Raw genomic sequence first — 20355 nt, 5'->3', positions numbered from 1 at the left:
AGAGCACCTAAGCAAGAGCAAGGCCTTGAGTTTAAATGCCATTCTGCAAAATAATAATAATAATAATAAGTTAGTTTCCCCCTTCCTTCCCTCATCCTTTCCTCCTCCTTCTCCCTTCCCCTCCTTTCTCTCTCATGCCAGTCCTACGGCTTGAACTCAGGGCCTGGGTGCTGTCCCTGAGGTTTGTTTGCTCAAGGCTAGTGCTCTACCAATTGAGCTATAGCTTCACTTCCTGCTTTTTGGTGGTTAATTGGAGATAAGAGTCTTGTGGAGGGGCTGGGAAGGTGGCTCAGTGGTAGAGCGCTTGCCTTGCATGCCTGAGGCCCTGGGTTCGATTCCTCAGCACCACATAAGCAAAAAGAAAAAAGCCGCAAGTGGCGCTCTTCATCTGGAGCTGAAGAGCTGAGGGACAGCACCCAGGCCCAGAGTTCAGGCCCCACTACCGGACCCCCCCCCAAAAAAAAGAGTCTTGTGGAGCCAGGTGCTAGTGGCTTATACCTGTAATCCTTAGCTATTAAGGAGGCTGAGATCTGAGGATCCTGGTTCAAAGCCAGCCCAGGCAGGAAAGTCTGTGAGATGCTTATCTCCAATTAACTACCAAAAAACTGGAAGTAGAGCTGTGGCTCAAAGTGGTAGAGCACTAGCCTCAAGCAAAAGAGCTCAGAAATAGTTCAAGCCCCACAACTGCCAAAAACAAAAATATGTCTCATGGACTTTCCTGCCTGGACTGGCTTTGAACTATGATCCTCAGATCTCAGCCTCCTGAGCACAAGCACAAGCCACCAGGGCCTGGCAAGTTCCACTTCTTAATTCATGCTAGCCATTAGGTACTGGTGCATGCCTGTAGTCTCAGCTACCCTGGAGATAGAGTCAGAAAGATCATTTAAGCCCAAGACTTCAAAGCCAACCTGAGGAACATAGTAAGACACATCTAATAACAAAAGGACCTTGGACACATGAATTTGGGTAGACACATTCAGACCAAACCCTAGAATGTTGGAGTGGGCGTGGTCTGTCTACAAAGTCACCATGAATAATGAATTCATGAATACTGAATCACGGAAAACGCAGAGGGTCCTGCAAGCTCCTAGCAGGTTGGCATTCTTGTCAGCCAAACTTCAGTTGTTTCTGCTTCTGTTTAAAGACTTTAATCTGTAGTGTTGGTTCGCCACTATTGTACCTACAGCTCTCGGTCCTTTGGTCCATCTGTGACCCATGCTGCTGTGCCTCCGGTGGTGTCTCCATACACGCAGCACCGCCCTCTGGGAACACCAGCCTCCCTCCGCACTATAGATGGGGGCTGTTTAGCACGGCAGAATCAACCACAGGAAGAACCAAAGTGTGAAAGACATGTCACTAAATAAACCACACACACACACACACGCACACACACACACACACACACGCACGCACGCACGCACACACGCACACACACACGCACGCACGCACACACACACATACACACACACGCACGCACACGCACACACACACACGCGCACACACACACACACACACATACACACACACACACCGTATTTATAGCATGAGAGCTAAGGAAAAAGAGTGTCACCTCCGCTAGGAATCCAGGGCAGCAGGCAACTCAAAATCTTCCACCTCTGACAGCCAGGCATGGCATGGCAGCGCATGCCTGTGACCCCAGCACTCACAAAGGCTGAGGCAGATGACCTGTGAGTTTAAGGCCAGCTTGGGCTACCTTAACCAGATTGTCTCAAAAGAAAAAAGGGGGGAAAAAAAAAGCTGAGCATCAGCGGCTCATGTGTGTAACTATAAAATCTATGACTAACAAGGATCCAGAGTCTCTCAAGTGGCAAAATAACACAGTCACCCCCACAGTGAGATCAAACCAAAGCACCTCTCCTCTCCTGACCACATCCATCCAGCTTGCTCGGGGAGAGAGGGACCATACTTCTTTGATCTTCCCCCAGGGGATCGAGGATTTTGATTGTTTGTGGCTGTACAGTATTCCTTTGAATAGCTGAGCAAGGATGGCGCATACCTGTAATCCTAGCTACTTAGGAGGCTGAGATCTGATTATCGCCATTCAAAGCCAGCCCAAGCAGGAAAATCCGTGAGACTCTTATCTCCAATAAACTACTCAGAAAAAGCCAGACGTGGCACTATGGCTCAAAGTGATTAGAGCGCTAGCCCTGAGAAAAAGAATCTCAGGGACAGCACCCAGGCCCTGAGTTCAACCCCAAGACTGGCACCAAAAAACATTTTAAAATAAAAATAAAAGAGTTCCCTTTGAACAGAGACCCCAGAACACATGTCACTAATCCATAATTACAGAACAAACTTGGATTTGTTCCCACACTTAGCTGTTTGTCATGGTGCTGAGTGGAACATTTTGTATGTATCTTGGCACCTATTCTTGATTATTTCCTTAGGAAATATTATTTCCTTAGAAGTAGAAATTCTGGACAAAAGATAAGCCCTTTTAGCAGGGATGGTGCTGTATGCCTGTAATCCAGAGCCTAGGGAAGACAAGTTGGAGGTTAACCTAGGCAATTTTTAACAACCTATTTGAAAATTTAAAGAAAGAATGAAGGCTAAACAGGGCCATGTGCATGTATACACAGACATGACAGCGAAAGTATGGTACACACAGAGAAGGGTTCTAGTGATGTAACTCTTTGAACAACTAACTTACAGTTTAACAAAATGTACACCAGGAAGGTGGAACCTGTATTGTAGGGGTGAGGCCAAGGGGAGGGAGCAGGTGGATGGAGAGAGGAAGGCTGGGAGAGTTCAGTCATAATATTCAACATACATATGTGAAAATGGAACCAGGTAGCTTGAGGGGCTGGGTGGGGTTGGGAGAGTTGGGGGAGAATGAAGATGAGGTAGAATTGATCAAGATGCATAGTACTCACAAACTGACATGTTGAATTGGAATCCTTTTGTGCTGCAGTAAAGATAATATAAAATAAGGGCTGGGAATGTGGCTTAGTGGTAGAGCTCTTGCCTAGCATTCATGAAGCCCTGGGTTCGATTCCTCAGTACCACATAAACAGAAAAGGCCAGAAGTGGCGCTGTGACTCAAGTGGTAGAACACTAACCTTGAGCAAAAGAAGCTCAAGGACAGTGCCCATGCCCTGAGTTCAAGCCCCAGGACTGGCAAATAATAATAATAATATATATATAATAAAAAATAAAATTAGCCAGGTGCCAGGGACTCATGCCTAGCTACTCAGTAATCCTAGCTACTCAGGCTGAGAGCTGAGGACCACAATTTGAAGCCAGCCTGGGCAGGAAAGTCTGTGAGACTCTTATCTCTAATTAACTCCAAAAAAAAAAAGGAAGAAAGAAAGAAAGGAAGGAAGGAAGGAAGGAAGAGAGAGAGAGAAGGAAAGAAAGAAAGAAAGAAAGAAAGAAAGAAAGAAAGAAAGAAAGAAAGAAAGGAAAAAAGGAAGAAAGGAAAAAAGGAAGAAAGGAAGAAAGGCTAAAAGTGGATCTGTGACTCAAGTGGTAAAGCACTAGCCTTGAGCACAAAAGCTCAGGGACCATGCCCAGGCCCTGAGTTCAAGCCCAAGGACCAGCACCAAATTAATTAATTAATTAATTAATTAATTAATTAAAAATAAAGTTCATTTAATTTAAGAAAATTAAAAAGGTTGAGGTTGTAGTTCAGTGACATGCTTAGCATGTGTGAGCCTCCGTTCAATCTTTAGTACCTCAAAATAAAAAAGCCATTTTATGGTGGTAGTTCAGATTAATAGTATTCCCTACAATGTCAGGAACCCCACTGACATTTTACTGGGGGAGGTGTGTGTGTGTGTGTGTGTGTGTGTGTGTGTGTGTGTGTGTGTGTGCACATGTACACACACACACACACACACATACAGAGGTGTGCATGTAAGTCCTGGGACTTGGACTCAAAGCCAAGTTCAAGGCTACCACTCTGAGCCACAGATCCACTTCTAGCATTTTGATGGTTAATTATAGATAAGAGTCTCATGGATTTTCCTGTCTAGGCTGGCTTTGAACCAAGATCTTCCAATTTTAGCCTCCTAACTAGCTAGGATTACCGGCATGAGCCACCGGCATCTAGCTACTATTCTTTTTAACCTTTGATAATCTGATAATTTTATCAAAAAATATCCCACAAGGACTTTTTTCCCTTTGTCCTTATATCATATGAACCAGTACAAGGGGCTTCAATGTTGTCAGCTATGCTGGCTACATTATCCGTCAGATGGTTTTCCCATCCATTCTTGGCAAGAAGATGTGGGACAAGCCACCACTCCCTAAGAATGCCGCTCCCATCTTCTCTGGGATGGAGGCTTTGAAGTATCCTCTGTCCCATGAACAAGGGCTGAGGGATGGCTTTCTCATCTTTGGGCAGCATCCTAAAGGTTGCATTGTTGATTTTTAAAAGCTCAGTTAATAATGTGTGATATTGTTGCCTTACAATCAGATGGAGGAAAGGGCATTCTAAAAAATCACCTCGATCAGAATCCTCAGCTACAGTGGAACACAGCAGAACCTGCCCGGACATGCAAAGACCCCATTGAAGACATAAACTCCCCAGAACAGTAAGTACCTATGACCTCCTTTCGAATTATTACCTGAGAGCTTGTCACCCCTGAAAAACTGTGATGTGCCCCCCACTTTACAATCATTATTTTATTACCCATGCAGCCCTCCCATTCTTCTTAAGGTGAAAAAAACTAATATTCAAAAATACTAATAACCAGGCTCAGTGGCTCACGCTGTCATCCTGGCTACTCAGGATGCTGAGATCTGAGGATCATGGCTCAAAGCCAGCCCAGGCAGGAAACTCAGTGAGCCTCTTATCTCCAATTAACCACCAGAAAACCAGAAGTGGCTCTGTGGCTCAGGTGGTAGACTGCTTGCCTTGAACTGAAGAGCTCAGGGACAGCACCCAGTTCTAGAGTTCAAGCCCCATTACCAACCAAAAAAAAAAAAAAAAATTAACCACCCAGTTGCTGAATGCAAGAGATAAGATTTGAACTTGGATCTGGCCAACATCAGATCCCATGTTCTCATGTGGCTCTTGCTTGTTAATCCTAGCTATTCCAGAGGCTGGGATCTGAGGATCGCAGTTTGAAGCTAGCCCAAGCAGACATATCAAGAGATTAGCCCCAACTAAGTGGGAAAAAGCCAAAAGTGGAAGTATGGTTCAAGTGGTAGAGCATCAGCCTTGAGCAAAACAAGCCAAGCAAGAGTCCAAGGCTCCAAGTTTAAGCCACAGTATGGGCATTAAAAAAAATAATTACAATAATAATTGGCCTAGCACTGGTGACACCTGTAATCCTAGCTATTTAGGAGGCTGAGATCTAAGGATCATGGTCAAAGCCAGCTCAGGTAGGAAAGTCTCTAAGACTCTTGATGCCAATTAACCACCAGGAAACCAGAAGTGGCACTGTGGCTCATGGTGGTAGAGTGCTATCCTTGAGAGAAAGAGCTCAGGGACAACGTCCAGGCCCTGAGTTCAAGCCCCATGACCAAAACAACAATAATAAATCCCTGCTGGATGACTCAATGGTCACATGATTGGACTGACAGATCTTGTATTCAGAGACAATCAAACTCCTTAGACTCAACTTTTTGAGCCTCAGTGGGCACAGGGAAATTTTGGGGAGCAGCCAGCTCTCCCTCACTCACTCAGTCCTCTCTCCCTGCAGCATCCAGCGCCGGCTGTCCCTCCAGCTCCCCATCCTCCACCACGCCTACCTCCCATCCATCGGAGGTGTGGATGCCAGCTGCGTCAGCCCCTGTGTCAGCCCCACCGCCAGCCCCCGCCACAGACATGTGCCACCCTCCTTCCGAGTCATGGTCTCAGGCCTGTAAGAGGGTGGGAGGCCTGGGCCGGGGCCTCCCGGGTGACCGCACCACGCCGGGCACAGGCGTCTGCTACAGGCACCCTGTCAGCTCTGGCCACAGAGAAGCTGGGCACCGTGGCTGCCTCCTGTGGACTGCTCGGCTGGCACTTGCGTGGACAGGACAGGGGGACGTGGCGCCTGACCGCGAGCCTTATTTGTGAAGTTCTTATTCTTTCACAAAGAAGAGGAATGAAAATGACTTCTTCCTTAAGTAATGTCTGCAATGAAGGAAGAGCTATGATGTTTGAAACTTGCACACACACACGCACACACACACACACACACACACACACACACACACACACACACACACTAGTAACAATGATAATAACTCTAGACAAGGAGACAGGCCTGGAGTGCCAGCCAGACTCACCAAGAGTGCAGCCCTGAGCCTCGGGGAAGAGGCCCGGGCTCTGAGAATCCGCCTGGGGTAAACAGGGCTACCAGGTGCCCAGCAGCCAACCCAGCCCGCCCTCACCTCCCTGGCACAGAGAGTCCTGGAGAAGGGCACACGGGCACAGCCCTGGGGCTGGGGTCCCTGAGCAGGCGGCCTGGCATGCTCCCAGGGGCTCCTTCACTGAAGAGATGTTTGTTATTCTGATAAACGCCACACATTTAACACAATAACACCCGTTCCGGGGGACCGTGGGGATTTAGGGCACGGGCCTGCAGACACGCTCTGCAGCCTCCACCGACAGTCTGTCACGCACCCACCACGTTGGCCGTGTCTTTGTGTTCAGATCCAGTGTTCCCATTCATGAGAGGGACCGCCGAGCTGATCGTGGAACGCTGCTTCCCAGCAAACACGAGAAAGGAAAGATTGTGCACTTTAACCTCTCCCATCAGGGCCCAAGGGCTGGCTGGGATTTTTGTTTGGTTTTCCTTTTGCTTTTGCTTTTTCTTCCACTGACTTTGTTTCTGACCAAAGTGACTATGTGTGGGCATTCTGCTAATGGACATCCCTGGTGTCACCGGGGAGGGGGCGCTGGCTGAGGGCTTCCCTGGGCTTCCAGAAAAGCCAGCAAGTTCTCCCCTTGGCACCCACCGGGGCAATCCAGCCACAGACTGCTTCTCCTTCATAAAGCCACTCTTCCCTTTTCATTGAAACCTCCCATCTCCCCCTCCACCCCCCAAAGAGCACTGGCCAGGGAGTCAAACAGACCTGGGTTCAAATCCTCAATCCCTATCCCCCCTCCCCCCCGACTCCCTTCCCATGACTTTGGGCAAGTCACTAGTGTCTCTCTGAGCCTCCGTTTCCCCCTTTGAAACAGATGAGGGTGGAGATAACACCCAGGCTACCTCACAGGGTCACCCTGAGGGAGGACGGGCACTCACGTCAGCCACACGAGCTTTGTACCAAACAGTGACGCAGTCCCGACCCGTGAGTGTCACCACGACCTGCAGTCCGCCAGACACGCTGGGGGCACGGCCCAGAGAAGCTTCCAGCACAGATAGCCCTCTCCCTAAAACAGCCTGGACTAAAACGGGAGACTCCCAAGGACTTTTCTGACATTCTTGGACAGGTTCGTTCTTTGCTAGAGAAAGGCCTGAATGACATAGTCCCAGGCATCTGCACAACAGAGTGGGGTTTTGCTCACTCCCCGGGAAAAATAAAAAAATCCTAAATGGCAGCTTCAACAGGCAGGCAATAATCTCCGCCCAGGTCCACAGCAGTCAGAAACACACGTGTCACCACCCCGGCTGTGATGACAAGGGCCCGTGGGAATCACCATCGCCAATATTTCACAGCACCAAGTTCACCCTAGCGTAGCTCTTCTCCCTCCCTCCCTTCCAAGAGAGCTTACGGAAGTACTGTAGCTTTTAGGAAAATAAAATTACAAAAGAAACAAAACATGACTCCATCACAGGTCCAGTCCAAGTCCTCTCTGTTTAAAGCACTACAAATCGTGTTGTCACTCAATTGTGTGTTGCCAGTATTTACTTGCTTTCTTGATTTCACCCCCCACCCAAAAATTTTTAATTTAAAGGATCACATTACTTTTTCAAAGATTAAAGAGACAATTAATTGTACATAATGTATACACACACAAAAAATACCTGTAGAAATATTATTCCAGCATAGCAGGAAAACAAAACAAAACAAAACAAAAAGTATTGGACTGTCGGAGGTGAGCGTGTGTCTGTAATCCTTTGTGACTCCCAAAAAAACGTGCTCCGTCTGCTAGATGAATTCACCGAGTCCATTCTGTCTACTGATTACATAGGGTTCACCCATTTTGTTTCTTAATTTCCCCAAAAATAAGTGACTCTAGCTATCTAATGGTTCTGTTCTTTTATACGTAGCCAACACATCCCATTTCCAACAGGCTTTGGCCCGAAGGCATTCCCCAATGATTGTTAGTGCACAAAATGCTTTAAATTAAACTGGAACCGCCAGGATCGGATGTAAATGAGGAATTTCTCCCACCCTGCCCCCACCACCACTGCATGGTATCAATTTTTAATAAATTGTTGCAAATTTGTTTTTATGAATAAAAGGGAGAAAACTGTCATCATTCCTGCCATCACTCTTCCCAAAAATGGAAGTGGAGAGGGCGGTGTTCCTCCGTTCAGAAACTCAGAAAATGCCTGCTGGGCTGGATCCCTTCCCTTCATACGCTGCCCTCCTCCTCCCTTCTGCTGACAGTAACCTGACAGTAACCAAGCAGCCCCTGTGATCACATGACCGCGACTTCTGCTTGATCCAAGGTGGAAAGGGGCCTAAACTGGACCCAAATCCCTCCTGCAGGGCCCTAGTAGCTCACGCCTATAATCCTAGCTACCCAGAAGACTGAGGATTGAGGTTCAAAGCCAGCCCAGACAGGAAAGTCCATTCAACTCTTATCTCCAGTTAACCAGCAAAAGGCTAGAAGTGGAGCCATGGCTCCAGCCTTGAGTGAAAACGCCAAACAAGAGTGCAAGGCCCTGAGTTCAAGCTCCAGGGCTGTCATCAAAAAAGAAAAAAAAAAAGTCCCTTCCCTCTAAAACCTCCACATAGAAAAATTTAGTCTGCCATGAAAGAAAAAAATAAATGCAGCCAGCCAGGAAAAACAGGATCAAGAGCTGGGGCCTGATGGGGTCTGAGGCTCTGCTCAGCTACTCCAAAAGGCCAGAAGCATCATGGGCCTTTATCTGCTGGGTTGGTCAGACCCTTCTTGGATCTTCAGTTCTTTCAATAGTTGCCCTTTTTATGCCTGGGATGATAGCTCAAGTTGGGTTCAAGTTACGTGCAACCAAAGCAGGGTCTTGAACAAGAACAGAAAAATCACAGCCTCCACAGCTCCCACTCTAGGACTTGTGTCCCAGAAAGATTTGTCCCGTGGCTCCTCTGTCCCACCAACACCACTTGGCATCCTCACATCTGTAACTCAAGAGGCTGAGATCTGAGGATCACAGAAGCCAACCCAGGGGGAAAAATTTCCATGAGACTCTTACTTCCTATTAACCACTAAAGGAGAAAGAGAAAAGCCAGAAAGAGATGGCAATCCCTTTGTACAGCTACTTAAAGATAAAAATATAATTTTCTTTAAAAAGACAGGGGCGGGGCTGGGAAGGTACCTTGCATGCCTGAGGCCCTGGGTTCGATTCCTCAGCACCACATAAGCAAAAAAGAAAAAAGCCGGAAGTGGCACTGTGGCTCAAGTGGTAGAGCACTAGCCTTGAGCTGAAGAGCTGAGGGACAGAGTTCAGGCCCTATGACCGGACCCAAAAAATAAAAAGACAGGGGCTAGGAATACAGCTTAGTGGTAGAGTGCTTGCCTAGCATGCATGAAGCCCTGGGTTCAATTCCTCAGTACCACATACACAGAAAAAGCTGAAAGTGGTGCTGTGGTTCAAGTGGTAGAGGGATAGATAACCTTGAGCAAAAGAAACTCAGGTCCTGAGTTCAAGCCCCAGCAGTGGCAAAAAAAAGACAAATAGAGCTGTGGCTCAAGTGGCAGAGCACCAGCCTTGAGTGAAAAAGCTAACAGACAACACCTAGGCCCTGAATTCAAGCCCCAGTACTGGCACACACAAAAAACAAAAAACACATTATCTCATAAAGCCATAATTCTCAGAGATCCTGAATGAAGCAGCAGAGATACTAGAAAACAAGACCATTAACTCCATCAAAAAATGGCCCACAAAATAAACTCTATACTCAAGACTAGACGTGGGGTGGGGTGGAGACATGGCTCAAGTTGTAGAGCACCTGCCTAGCAAGGGCAGGGCCCTGAGTTAAAACTTCAGTAAGGATGAACGAACAAACAAATAAATAAGGAAATAGAGTAACGGTAGAGAAGCGCCAGCCTGGAGGCTCGGTGGTGTTTGAGGTTTGCTCAGGCATCTCTGTTCTCCACAGCTATAGCTAGGCTCAGCTGCTGTCACCCATTACACCTTGCACTAGAAAGTTCCAGCACTTACAGGAAGTTAGTTTCTGCATAGAGAAGATCCATCAGAAGTCCCATGGAAAAGATACCTAGAGTGGGATTTCCCCAACTTGAAAAGCCAGATGGACATCATTTAAAGCCCAATGTTGACTTTCCTTATTCCAAAGAAGTTACTGACACACGTTCAAACTAGATACAAACTCATGCTTAACAGCCTTTAGAGAAAAGCCAAACAGGGGCTGGGAAGGTGGCTCAGTATTAGAGTGCTTGCCTTGCATGCATGAGGCCCTGGGTTCGATTCCTCAGCACCACCACATAAGCAAAAAGAAAAAAGCCAGAAGAGGTGCTGTGGCTCAAGTGGTAGAGCGCTAGCCTTGAGCTGAAGAGCTGAGGGACAGTGCCCAGGCCCAGAGTTCAGGCCCCACGACCGGACCCCCCAAAAAAAAGGAAAGAAAAGAAAAGCCAAACACATGTATAAATGAAGCACAAACAAAATGACGAATCTAGTCAAAAGCATGAGAAGCACTTGGTCCGCATGGGAAGGAAGCAGTTTAGCTGGAGATGAAACAGCTCAGCAGGGAGCTTCATTAAACTTATTTAAACTGCAGTGAAAACTTCATTTATTCAGTTGGCCTTTATTCCACTCTCACATTCTTCCTAGGAGCCATTGATAATCATGGATCCTGTATAACACACACACACACACACACACACACACACACACACACACACACACACACATCAACTTTTTCTCATATTATGACAGTTGCTGACCCCTGACCCCTGAGGTTTACCCCTTGGCCTCCCCTGAGAACTTTTGTGTGCTTTATGTTCTTGGATGCTGGGCAAGAAATGTCACAGTACCATTTACTGGGAAAGGGAAGGAAAATTCCAAGGGAAATTAGGTACCCAATCTCTCTGGTGTTACAGTGGCTGGATTTAATTTCATAATCATTCACTAGTTGGGTGACCTTGGACAAGTAACTTAACCTCTCTGTGCTCAAGTTTCTTCATTTATGTAAATGAGGGTAATTTGAGTCCCTATTTCATAGGGTTGATAGGTGAGTAGGTAAGATAAGACATGCCATGGACTTAGTGTTGGTCCCCAGAAATCATTTAAATGATATGAATGGGTTTGGGAAATAGTGTCTTTCTATTGTAACTTAGGCTGACCTCATACTCCAGATTCTCCTAATTCAGCCTCCTGAATGCTGGGATTATAGGTGTGCACCACCAGGCCTGGTTTAGATTATGTATCCCAGGATTGATTGGTTCTTTTAGTTATAGGCAATCTTGTATGCTCATTTGATCCAGGTTATTGCCTAAGCTGTCTTGTTTGTATTTGGGGCTAGAAGTTCAGACATTGTCCCATTTGTTGCTGGGTTTCTTTATGAAATAAGAGGCGCTGAGCTCTCCTACGCAGGAATCTCATGGGTCCTAACATTTCTTCAACGAGGAATAAGATCACCTTGAAAATGTCACATGGACATTGCTTGTCCTGAAGAGGGAGAAGAGCTTCACAACCTGTCGTCGTCACAAACCCCAGGAGGTGCCTTCCTCCTTTGTCTTGGCTTTCTGGGAGCCCGTCTGCGGGCTGTGTGCTGATGGCCTTTTGGTGGCCTGTGCTGTTCCCACGCTCCATGCAGCTTTGGGGTGGCTCATCATGAGAGAGGCACGGGCAGTCCTGTGCCATTGTATCTGATGAGAGCAGAGAAGCTCAGAGCACAGCAAAGGCCTGCAGAGGGAAGGTGGGTAATAACGCCCCTGAGGGAAGTGGGCTGGGTGTAAGGGAGCAACCCTGAGGCTCAGGCAGCATGCAGACAGAACGTGGACTGCCACTTACTTGCCTGATGGGTTTCACCAAGGAACGGTAGAGGCTGTATGGGGCTGAAGAAGACACGCAACCCACATGAAGGAATCCCTGCTCAGCAATGTTCTGGTTTGTGAGAGAAACCAGACGTGCCGATCTTATATCAATAATGATGGCAACACAAATTATTTGTAGGCAAACATCATACAAGTGAAAAAAAACACACAGGAAGTGGTACTTGGACATTTCTTGCCCAGCATCTGAGAACATAAAACACACGAAAGTTTACACCCTCCCTCCCCTCTCTGTCTCTCCCTTTCATAGTGATATGGGACACTGTTCCTCAGCTTTTTCACTCAAGGCTAGCACTCTACTACCTGAGCCACACACACCTCCACTTCTAGCTTTTTGATGGTTAACTAGAGATAAGAATCTCATGGACTTTTCTGCCCAGTCTGGCTTCCAGCCTTGATCCTTAGATCTCAGCCTCTTCAGTAGCTAGAATTACAGTCAGGAGCCACTAATACTTTACTTCAGTTCAATGTCTTGTAAAAACTTGTGAAAATTAAATCTCCATATTTTCACATTCTTTAAAATACAAAATAACTTAAAAGGTGTGCTTCTCTAGAGTTAAAATTTCTTTTGCACGATCAGTGGCGCATTGGAAATTTGAAATGGGCAAGAGAATGGAAGCACACGTTTCCTGTGTCAGAAGTTCCTTTGAGATTCTGCAGCTCAACGCTGGGCTTACTTGTCTTACTTGTCTTACTTACCTGCCCGGGACCCCAGAGAACCCATCTTAGTCCCTGGGATTGAGTTGTATTAGGAGGTATGCATAAATCAAACATTATTTCTCTCCTCTACTTCCAATAATCACTGTTTATCTAACTCACTATTTCATTTAAAAAAAAAAAAAACAGTGAGAACTCCTACTTGCCAACAACTAGTGCACTTAAAAGAGCTTAGTTCTCTTAAAAACATACATAATTTGGGCTGGGAAGATGGCTCAGTGGTAGAGTGCTTGCCTTGCATGCATGATATCCTGGGCTGGATTCTTCAGCACCACATAAGCAGAAAAAGGTGGAAATGGCACTGTGGCTCAAGTGGTAGAGTGCTAGCCTTGAGCTGAAGAGCTGAGGGACAGCGCCCAGGCCCAGAGTTCAAGCCCCATGACCGAAAAAAAAAAAAAAATATTTGGCTAGCCATTGGTGGCTCATGCCTGTAATCTTAGCTACAGATCTCAAGAGTCTGAGATCTAGGATTATGGTTTGAAGCCAGACTGGGCAAGAAAAGCCTGTATAATTCCATTTCCAAAATTACCAACAAGAATGACGCTAGTAGTATAGTGCCAGTGGAAAGCATGAGGGCCTAAGTTCAAGTCCTGATACTAAAAAAAGTACATATTTGAAAATTAAATGTTAAACATAAAATCTTTAAACTTTTTAATCGACAGAAAAATGACACTACTAAAAAAAAAAAAAAAAAAAAGATATGACCAGGTGCCAGTAACTCACACTTGTAACCCTAGCTACTAAGGAGGCTGAGGTCTGAGGATCACAGTTCAAAGCCAGCTTGGGCAGGAAAGTCTGTGAGACTCTTTTTTTTTGTTTTTGTTTTTTTTTTTTTGGTCGGTCGTGGGGCTTGAACTCTGGGCTTGGGTGCTGTCCCTCAGCTCTTCAGCTCAAGGCGAGCGCTCTACTACTTGAGCTACAGCGCCACTTCCAGTTTTCTGGTGGTTTATCGGAGATAGGAGTCTCACGGTCTCTCCTGCCCGGGCTGGCTTTGAACCGCGATCCTCAGATCTCAGCCTCCTGAGTAGCTAGGATTACAGGCGTGAGCCACCAGCGCCTGGCTCTGTGAGACTCTTATCTCCAATTAACCACCAGAACATCAGAAGTGGTGCTGTGGCTCAAAGTGGCAAACAGCCAGCCTTGAGCAAAAGAGGTTAGAGACAGGTCTGGGAGTGTGGCTTAGTGGTAGAGTGCTTGCCTAGCATGAATGAAGCACTGGGTTCTATTCCTCAATATCACACAAACAGAAAAGGCTAGAAGTGGTACTGTGGCTCAAGTGGTGAGTGCCAGGCTTGAGCAAAAAGAAGCTCAGGGACAGTGCTCAGGCCCTAAGTTCAAGTCCCAAGGCCAGAAAAAAGAAAAGAAAAGAAGAGGTAAAGGACAGCTCCCAGGCCCTGAGTTTAAGCCCCATGACAGAAAAAATAGATATGTTAGCAACTATATTGTGTTTCCAACATTTTTGAAACATATTTTCAAGAAAAGTATATAACTACATTCATGTAAATTATTCCTTCCTTAATAAAAGAACTTATGGGGCTGGGAAGGTGGCTCAGTGGTAGAGTGATTGCCTCACATGCATGAGACCCTGGGTTTGATTCTTCAGCACCACATAGGCAGAAAAAAGCCAGAAGTAGTGCTGTGGCTCAAGTGGTAGGGTGCTAGCCTTGAGCTGAAGAGCTGAGGGACAGCACACAGGCCCAGAGTTCAGCCCCCACAACCAACAACAACAACAAAAAAGAACTTAATACCAGATACCTGTGGCTCATACCTGTATTCTTAGCCACTCAAAGGTGAGATCTGAAGACTCAGGTTAAAATCTGAAGAATGAGGGCTGGGAAGGTGGCTCAGTGGTAGAGCGCTTGCCTTGCATGCATGAGGCCCTGGGTTCGATTCCTCAGCACCACATAAGCAAAAAGAAAAAAGCCGGAAGTGGCGCTGTGGCTCAAATGGTAGAGTGCTAGCCTTGAGCTGAAGAGCTGAGGGACAGCACCCAGGCCCAGAGTTCAGGCCCACGACTGGACCCAAAAAAAACAAAAACAAAAACAAAATCTGAAGAATGAAGTTTGAATCCAAATCTGTGAGACTCCTATCTCTAATGAACCAGCAAAAAACAAACATGGAGGCATGGCTCAAGTGGCAGAGTGAGTTCCAGCCTTGAGCAAAAAAGTTAAGGAAGAGTGAAAGGCTTTGAGGTCAAGCCCCAGTACACACACACACACACACACACACACACACACACACACACACGCAATTTCATAGAAAAGAAAGGAAAAATTGATAAGGAAGATAACTGCAAATAGCTTGAAAATAATGGTTTAGTAGTTCATGTAATAAATTCTTATTGTGAATACAAATACACAGTTTGAGCAAAAAATCAGCTTTTCTTATCTTTGCTAAATAAATATCAAGGGAATGTTTTTGCCAATCCTAGGGCTTGAACTTAGGACCTAGGCACCGTCCCTGAGCTTCTTTTTGTTCAAGGCTAGCATTCTACCACTTGAGCCACAATGCCACTTCCAGCTTTTTGTGTATGTAGTACTGAGGAATCAAACCCAAGGCTTCATGCAGGTTAGCAAGCACTCCACCACCAATCCATATCCCCAGCCCTCAAAGGAATGTTTGAAATACATTAATTTTTAAAGGTGTCAGATCAGTAACCTGCATTTATAAGGTGTTAAGGCTTTTCTGCTCCTTTAGAAAGGATCTGTCCAGGGACTGAGCATCCCAGAAGGCAGTACCCACAACAGGCCACCAGATGTCACTAGCTGACAGTTAATATGGTAGCAGAAGGGGAAGTGTGGACCAATGTTGATGTGACATCCAGAAGTGCATGTGGAGCAGTCCATGGATCTAGATCAACAGTGACTCCTGGTGCAGCATTGAGCATATAATGCATTGGTTCAGATCTGGAATACCTAACCAAGTATCATCCATCCCTAACTTTCCACCTTTACAAATATTCAATGAAGTCCTGAAAAGGTATTGTGATCTTATTTTACAAGTGGGGAAAAGCAAGGCCCCAAAATTTGTTATCAGCAGATGAAAATTCCAATGGCACCCCACTCCACATCTGGGATCTGTACAGCCTGCCTCCAGCCACCCACCCAATTTCGCTGATAAAAGCAGAAGCTGGTTGGGATTTGGGGAAAACAACTGATATAAAGCTATCTGACAGGACTTCCTGCTTGAGCTCCTTAAAAAGTGCTTCTAAGAACGGCGAGTGTTACAAGCTTAAGTAGGCTCTCTCTGCTGAGTTCCCAAGGAAGCTCCCTGTTGCTAGAGGTATGTATGAGTTTGCTGAAGCTGCTGTAACAAAACACCAAAGCAGTTTTTCTCACCTTCCTGGAGGCTGGAAGTCCAGGATCCAGATTTCTGCAGGGCTGGTTTCCTCCTTTCCTGCTCTACCACTGCCTCTCCCAGGGCTTGACATGGTCTGCCTTCTGTGTCTGTCACCTGATCTCTTTTACAAGGACCCTAGTCATATTAGATGAGGGCCACTCTACTGATCTTTTTTTGCTTCTTTATATTAAGGTCTGATCTTGGAATACAGTTCTATTCTGAGATGCTGAGGATTAGGACGTCAAAATACTAGGGGTGGGGGCAGAACTCAACCCACAGAAGGGGTGGAAAAGTTAAGGGGCTTCCATTAACCGTTTCAACGCTTTACCATGGGGTTGACAGAGTGGTAGCCTGTGGCCTAAGCCGGCCACACCCACAGCCTTCACACCGACTAGGCAGAAGCTCCACCAGGGAAAGTGGTGCCCAGTGACTGAATGGGCCTGAGGTACAAGTTTGGCCTGATGGATGCCAGACATGCTTGTTCTCTGTCATTGCAGGTGAGGGATGAAGGAAGACCATTTCTGAAAGGACATGGTTACTCTAGAGCAGGAGGAGGAGACGGTTGGTGTGGGTTCTGTTGCAGGGCACTGTGGAGAATACTAAAGGGCCCTGCATCACATCACATCCTATAATGTCACATCCTGTAACACATCCTATAATGTCACATCCTGTAACATCAAGCACCAACATCAGCCGACAGCCATCGCAAGGTTTCTGTTAGATTGTCTTCTTTGCCCAAATGGGATTGGGTCTGTCTTTTTTCCATGTGTGTCATGTGTCTCAATGGCTTTAAGAAAAGGAGACGGACAGCAGAGACAACGACAAAGACAGACAGATCACCGCTCAATGCCTCAGTCCCCCGTCCCCCTTCTTTCTCACGTTGACTTGCATGTGTGTGACTATTAACTGTGTCCTTTTCATGTGGCTCCTCATAGGCTTCCTGCACACACAGTTCAAATGTTTGTTGGCCTGTCGACCTTTAGTTTCTTCTTTCCTGCCTTTCACGTCAGGCTTCTGAGGCCCTCCTTCCCTCTTTAAGTGCTTTTGTTTTACAAAGGGTTGTGTGGACCTGGAAATGCTGCACAGAAGCCTGAAGCATCCTCACAACCAGCATCCAAGGCAGGTCTGGTTATCATCATTGGGTCTCTTCATGGATTCACTTTTTAAAAACCTCTTTAATTTAGGTAAAATATACATCACACTTGCCATTTTAGCCATAAAGGAGGCATAGATAGGATTATGATCCAAGCCCAGCCAAGGTACAAACATGAGGAGCTACCTGAAAAGTAACTAAAGAAAAAAAAAGCCAGCAAGCACGAGGTTCTGAGTTCAAACCTTAGCATTACAAAGGAAGGAAGGAAGGAAGGAAGGAAGGAAGGAAGGAAGGAAGGAAGGAAGGAAGGAAGGAAGGAAGGAAGGAAGAAAAGGAAGGAAGGGAGAAAGGGAGGGAGGGAGGGAGCCGTTTTAACCATTTTAATTGAACAGTTCTGTGGCATTAAATACATTCACAGTGTTGTACAGTATCACCACTACTGTTTCTAGATACTTTTCATCACCCCAAATAGAAATTCTGCAATCAGAATAAAGAAAATGTAGTATATACATATATTGGGGGTATTTATTATTGACCCTTAAAAAAGAAGGAAGTTCTGCCTATTTGCAACAATATGGGTGAGTGTGGAGACATTACCATGGATGGAGAAGGTCCACCCTCTGGACCACTATGAGTCCATGAAATCTTTTGGCATAGGACAGGGAAGACACATGTGCTTTCCGTCAGTTGTCCATGGCCTCTGCCTGTATTATTAGTTCTGTAAGTTATAAATATCCAAATGGCCCTTAACAGATAAAAGGTTTCCTACCCCTCCAAGTGAAATAAGCCACACACAGAAAGCTAAACATTCCACGATATCACTAATATGCAAAAGCTAAAGAAGTTTACCTCGTAGACATCAGGTTCAGAAGGTTGCTTGCCCGGGGTAAGGGAGGGGGCTTTTAGCCTGGCTAAAGAGGAAAGAAAGAACAAAAACAATACCAACAATCCAATTCGGTTCCAGTGGAGAGCTGAATTAGAACACCATGATGACTGGAGATGAGCCAGGAGCCAGGACACAGGACACAGGAAACAATCATAGAGTCACATATGGCATGGCATAATGGCAGTTGGGCTGGCCCTGGCCTAAATAGGGTTGGAGCAGGAGACAGGTCCACAGGAAATTCCCAGTCCCAGGCACTGGACTGACAGATTCAGTAACCTATCAGCCAAGTGCCTGCCCCAAGTGCCAGCCAGACCATCACCTGGGAGGCAGGTGATGGGCAGGGGGTTTCTTTCCCCCAGCATGAAGACAAGATGCCAGATCTTACCATCCACTATGTGGCCAATATGGTGCTGGCCAGACCTGACCTCCTTACTTCAAGGGTAGAGCTCGTTTTAAGGTTACTGCAATAAAAAAGAGGGCATCTGGAAACATTGGGAGGCAATGGACATGTTTATGGCATTGATTGGGGGTTCGTTTCACAACTTCATAGTTATCTCTAAACTCATGAGTGTACTACAGGTGTATAGCTTTTGATTATGGTCTGGATCTTAAATGTCCTATCCCCATCCCCCAGAGTTCAAGTGATGGCACTGTTGGGAGGAGTTGTAAACTTTAGGAGCAAGACCTAATAAGACAAGATTATTGGGGTGTGCCCTTGAGTAATAGAACAAGGGAAGCCTTGCCTCTCTTAACCATCACCACCTCCTCCCTCTTCTCCTCCTTCTTTCTGGCTGTTAGGAGGAACAGCTTTGCTCTATTACATGCTCCCACCATGACATTCTGTCTTGCTACAGGCAAAAGGGATACCAACGGAATCCTTCTCCTCTTTTTTTTTTTTTTTTTTCTGCAGGCATTTTGTCACAGTGATACAAGCTAGCATATGTCAACCACAGTCAATTAAAATCATACTGACTTTACTTTGCTCACTGTACTAGGGTTTGAACTTGGTGTCTTGTACTTCCGAGGTAGGCAGGCACTTTTACCACTTGAGACACACTCCCCATCCCATTTTGCTTTAATTTTTAAATAAGATCTCCCAGTTATGCCTGGGCCTGCCTGGACCTTGATCCTCCTATTTATGCTTCCCTTGTAGCTGAGATGTCAGTTGGAAGCCACTGCACCTAGCTTTTATTGGTTGAAAAAGGAGTCATGAATTTTTTCTCCAGGCAAAGTTCAAACCATGATCCTCCTAGTCTCCTCCTCCTGAATAGCTGAAGTTACAGGTATAAGCCACTGAACCTGGCTCATACAATTGTTTGTTTAAAAAGGAGGAAGAGGAGGAGGAAGAAGAGGAGGAAGAAGAAAGGAAAAGAAAAGAAGAAATTCTGTGTCCAGAAAACAGTAATTCCCATTCTTTCCCCAGGCTCTGATAACTCTCCTATTATACTTTCTGCCTTTATGGCACCTCATCTAAGCAGAATTAGACAATATTTGTCCTTTGGTCTAGCTTATTTCATTTAGTGTAATGCCCTTAATATCCATCCATGTTGTAGCATGTACCAGAATTTCATTCCCTTTTAATAAATTTCATTCATTTTTAAGCTGACGAATATACCATTCCATTATGGTGTAGTTTCCCTTTTTGTACGTAATTCTCTCATCCAATCACATTCTCAGTGAATGGCTCAACGTGGCAGAAAAGAGAATCTGAAAATCCTGCAGGTGCAGTCAGAGCCGTCCCTCCTTCCCCACCCCGATTCTGGTGGATGCCCTCGGCCTGGCGCCAGGATTCCTCCCGGGATGGCCGGGAAGCTACAGCAACAGGAGGCGGTGAAGGTAGGAGCAAGGACGATACCTCTGCGCAGATCTGCACAGCCCTGGGGGAGGAACTTGAGAAGAGGTAAAAGGAGTCAGGAAGTTGTGTCAGCTGTTTTGACCCGCGATAACTGTTGAGACATTCATTTATTATTTATTTACACATTTGATTAGAGCCCTAGGCCTGGCACTGCATTCCGGCAGCGCTGCGGTTTCCGACCGAGACACACCGAGAGGCACACCGAGATTCATTGCGGGGTTTAGGGAAAGCCCCGCCCTCCCGGCACGCCCCGCCCTCCCGGCACGCCCCGCCCTCTCGGAACAGCGCCGGAAGTGGAACTATGAGACCGACGCGCTCTCAGCCAATGACGATGTAATGCGCCC

General features: G+C 46.2%; 1 protein-coding gene across 1 annotated transcript in view; it reads left to right on the top strand.

Annotated features, from left to right (window-relative positions):
* Gabbr2 (gamma-aminobutyric acid type B receptor subunit 2) overlaps positions 1-8380 on the top strand; it is a 336688-nt gene extending 328308 nt beyond the window's left edge. Inside the window, exons 18-19 of the mRNA XM_070010539.1 lie at positions 4439-4556; positions 5670-8380. Of these exons, the coding sequence (XP_069866640.1) occupies positions 4439-4556; positions 5670-5835 (284 nt within the window). The 3' untranslated portion in view covers positions 5836-8380. The remainder of the gene's footprint in view (positions 1-4438; positions 4557-5669) is intronic.
* The last annotated feature ends 11975 nt before the right edge of the window (positions 8381-20355 follow it).

This window comes from Dipodomys merriami, unplaced genomic scaffold, assembly GCF_024711535.1.
Source record: "Dipodomys merriami isolate MVZ:Mamm:240054 unplaced genomic scaffold, mDipMer1.0.p SCAF_11, whole genome shotgun sequence".
NCBI classification, from domain to species: Eukaryota; Metazoa; Chordata; class Mammalia; order Rodentia; family Heteromyidae; genus Dipodomys; species Dipodomys merriami.
Note: the sequence above shows the minus strand (reverse complement) of the source record. Positions and strands in the feature narration are given on the sequence as shown.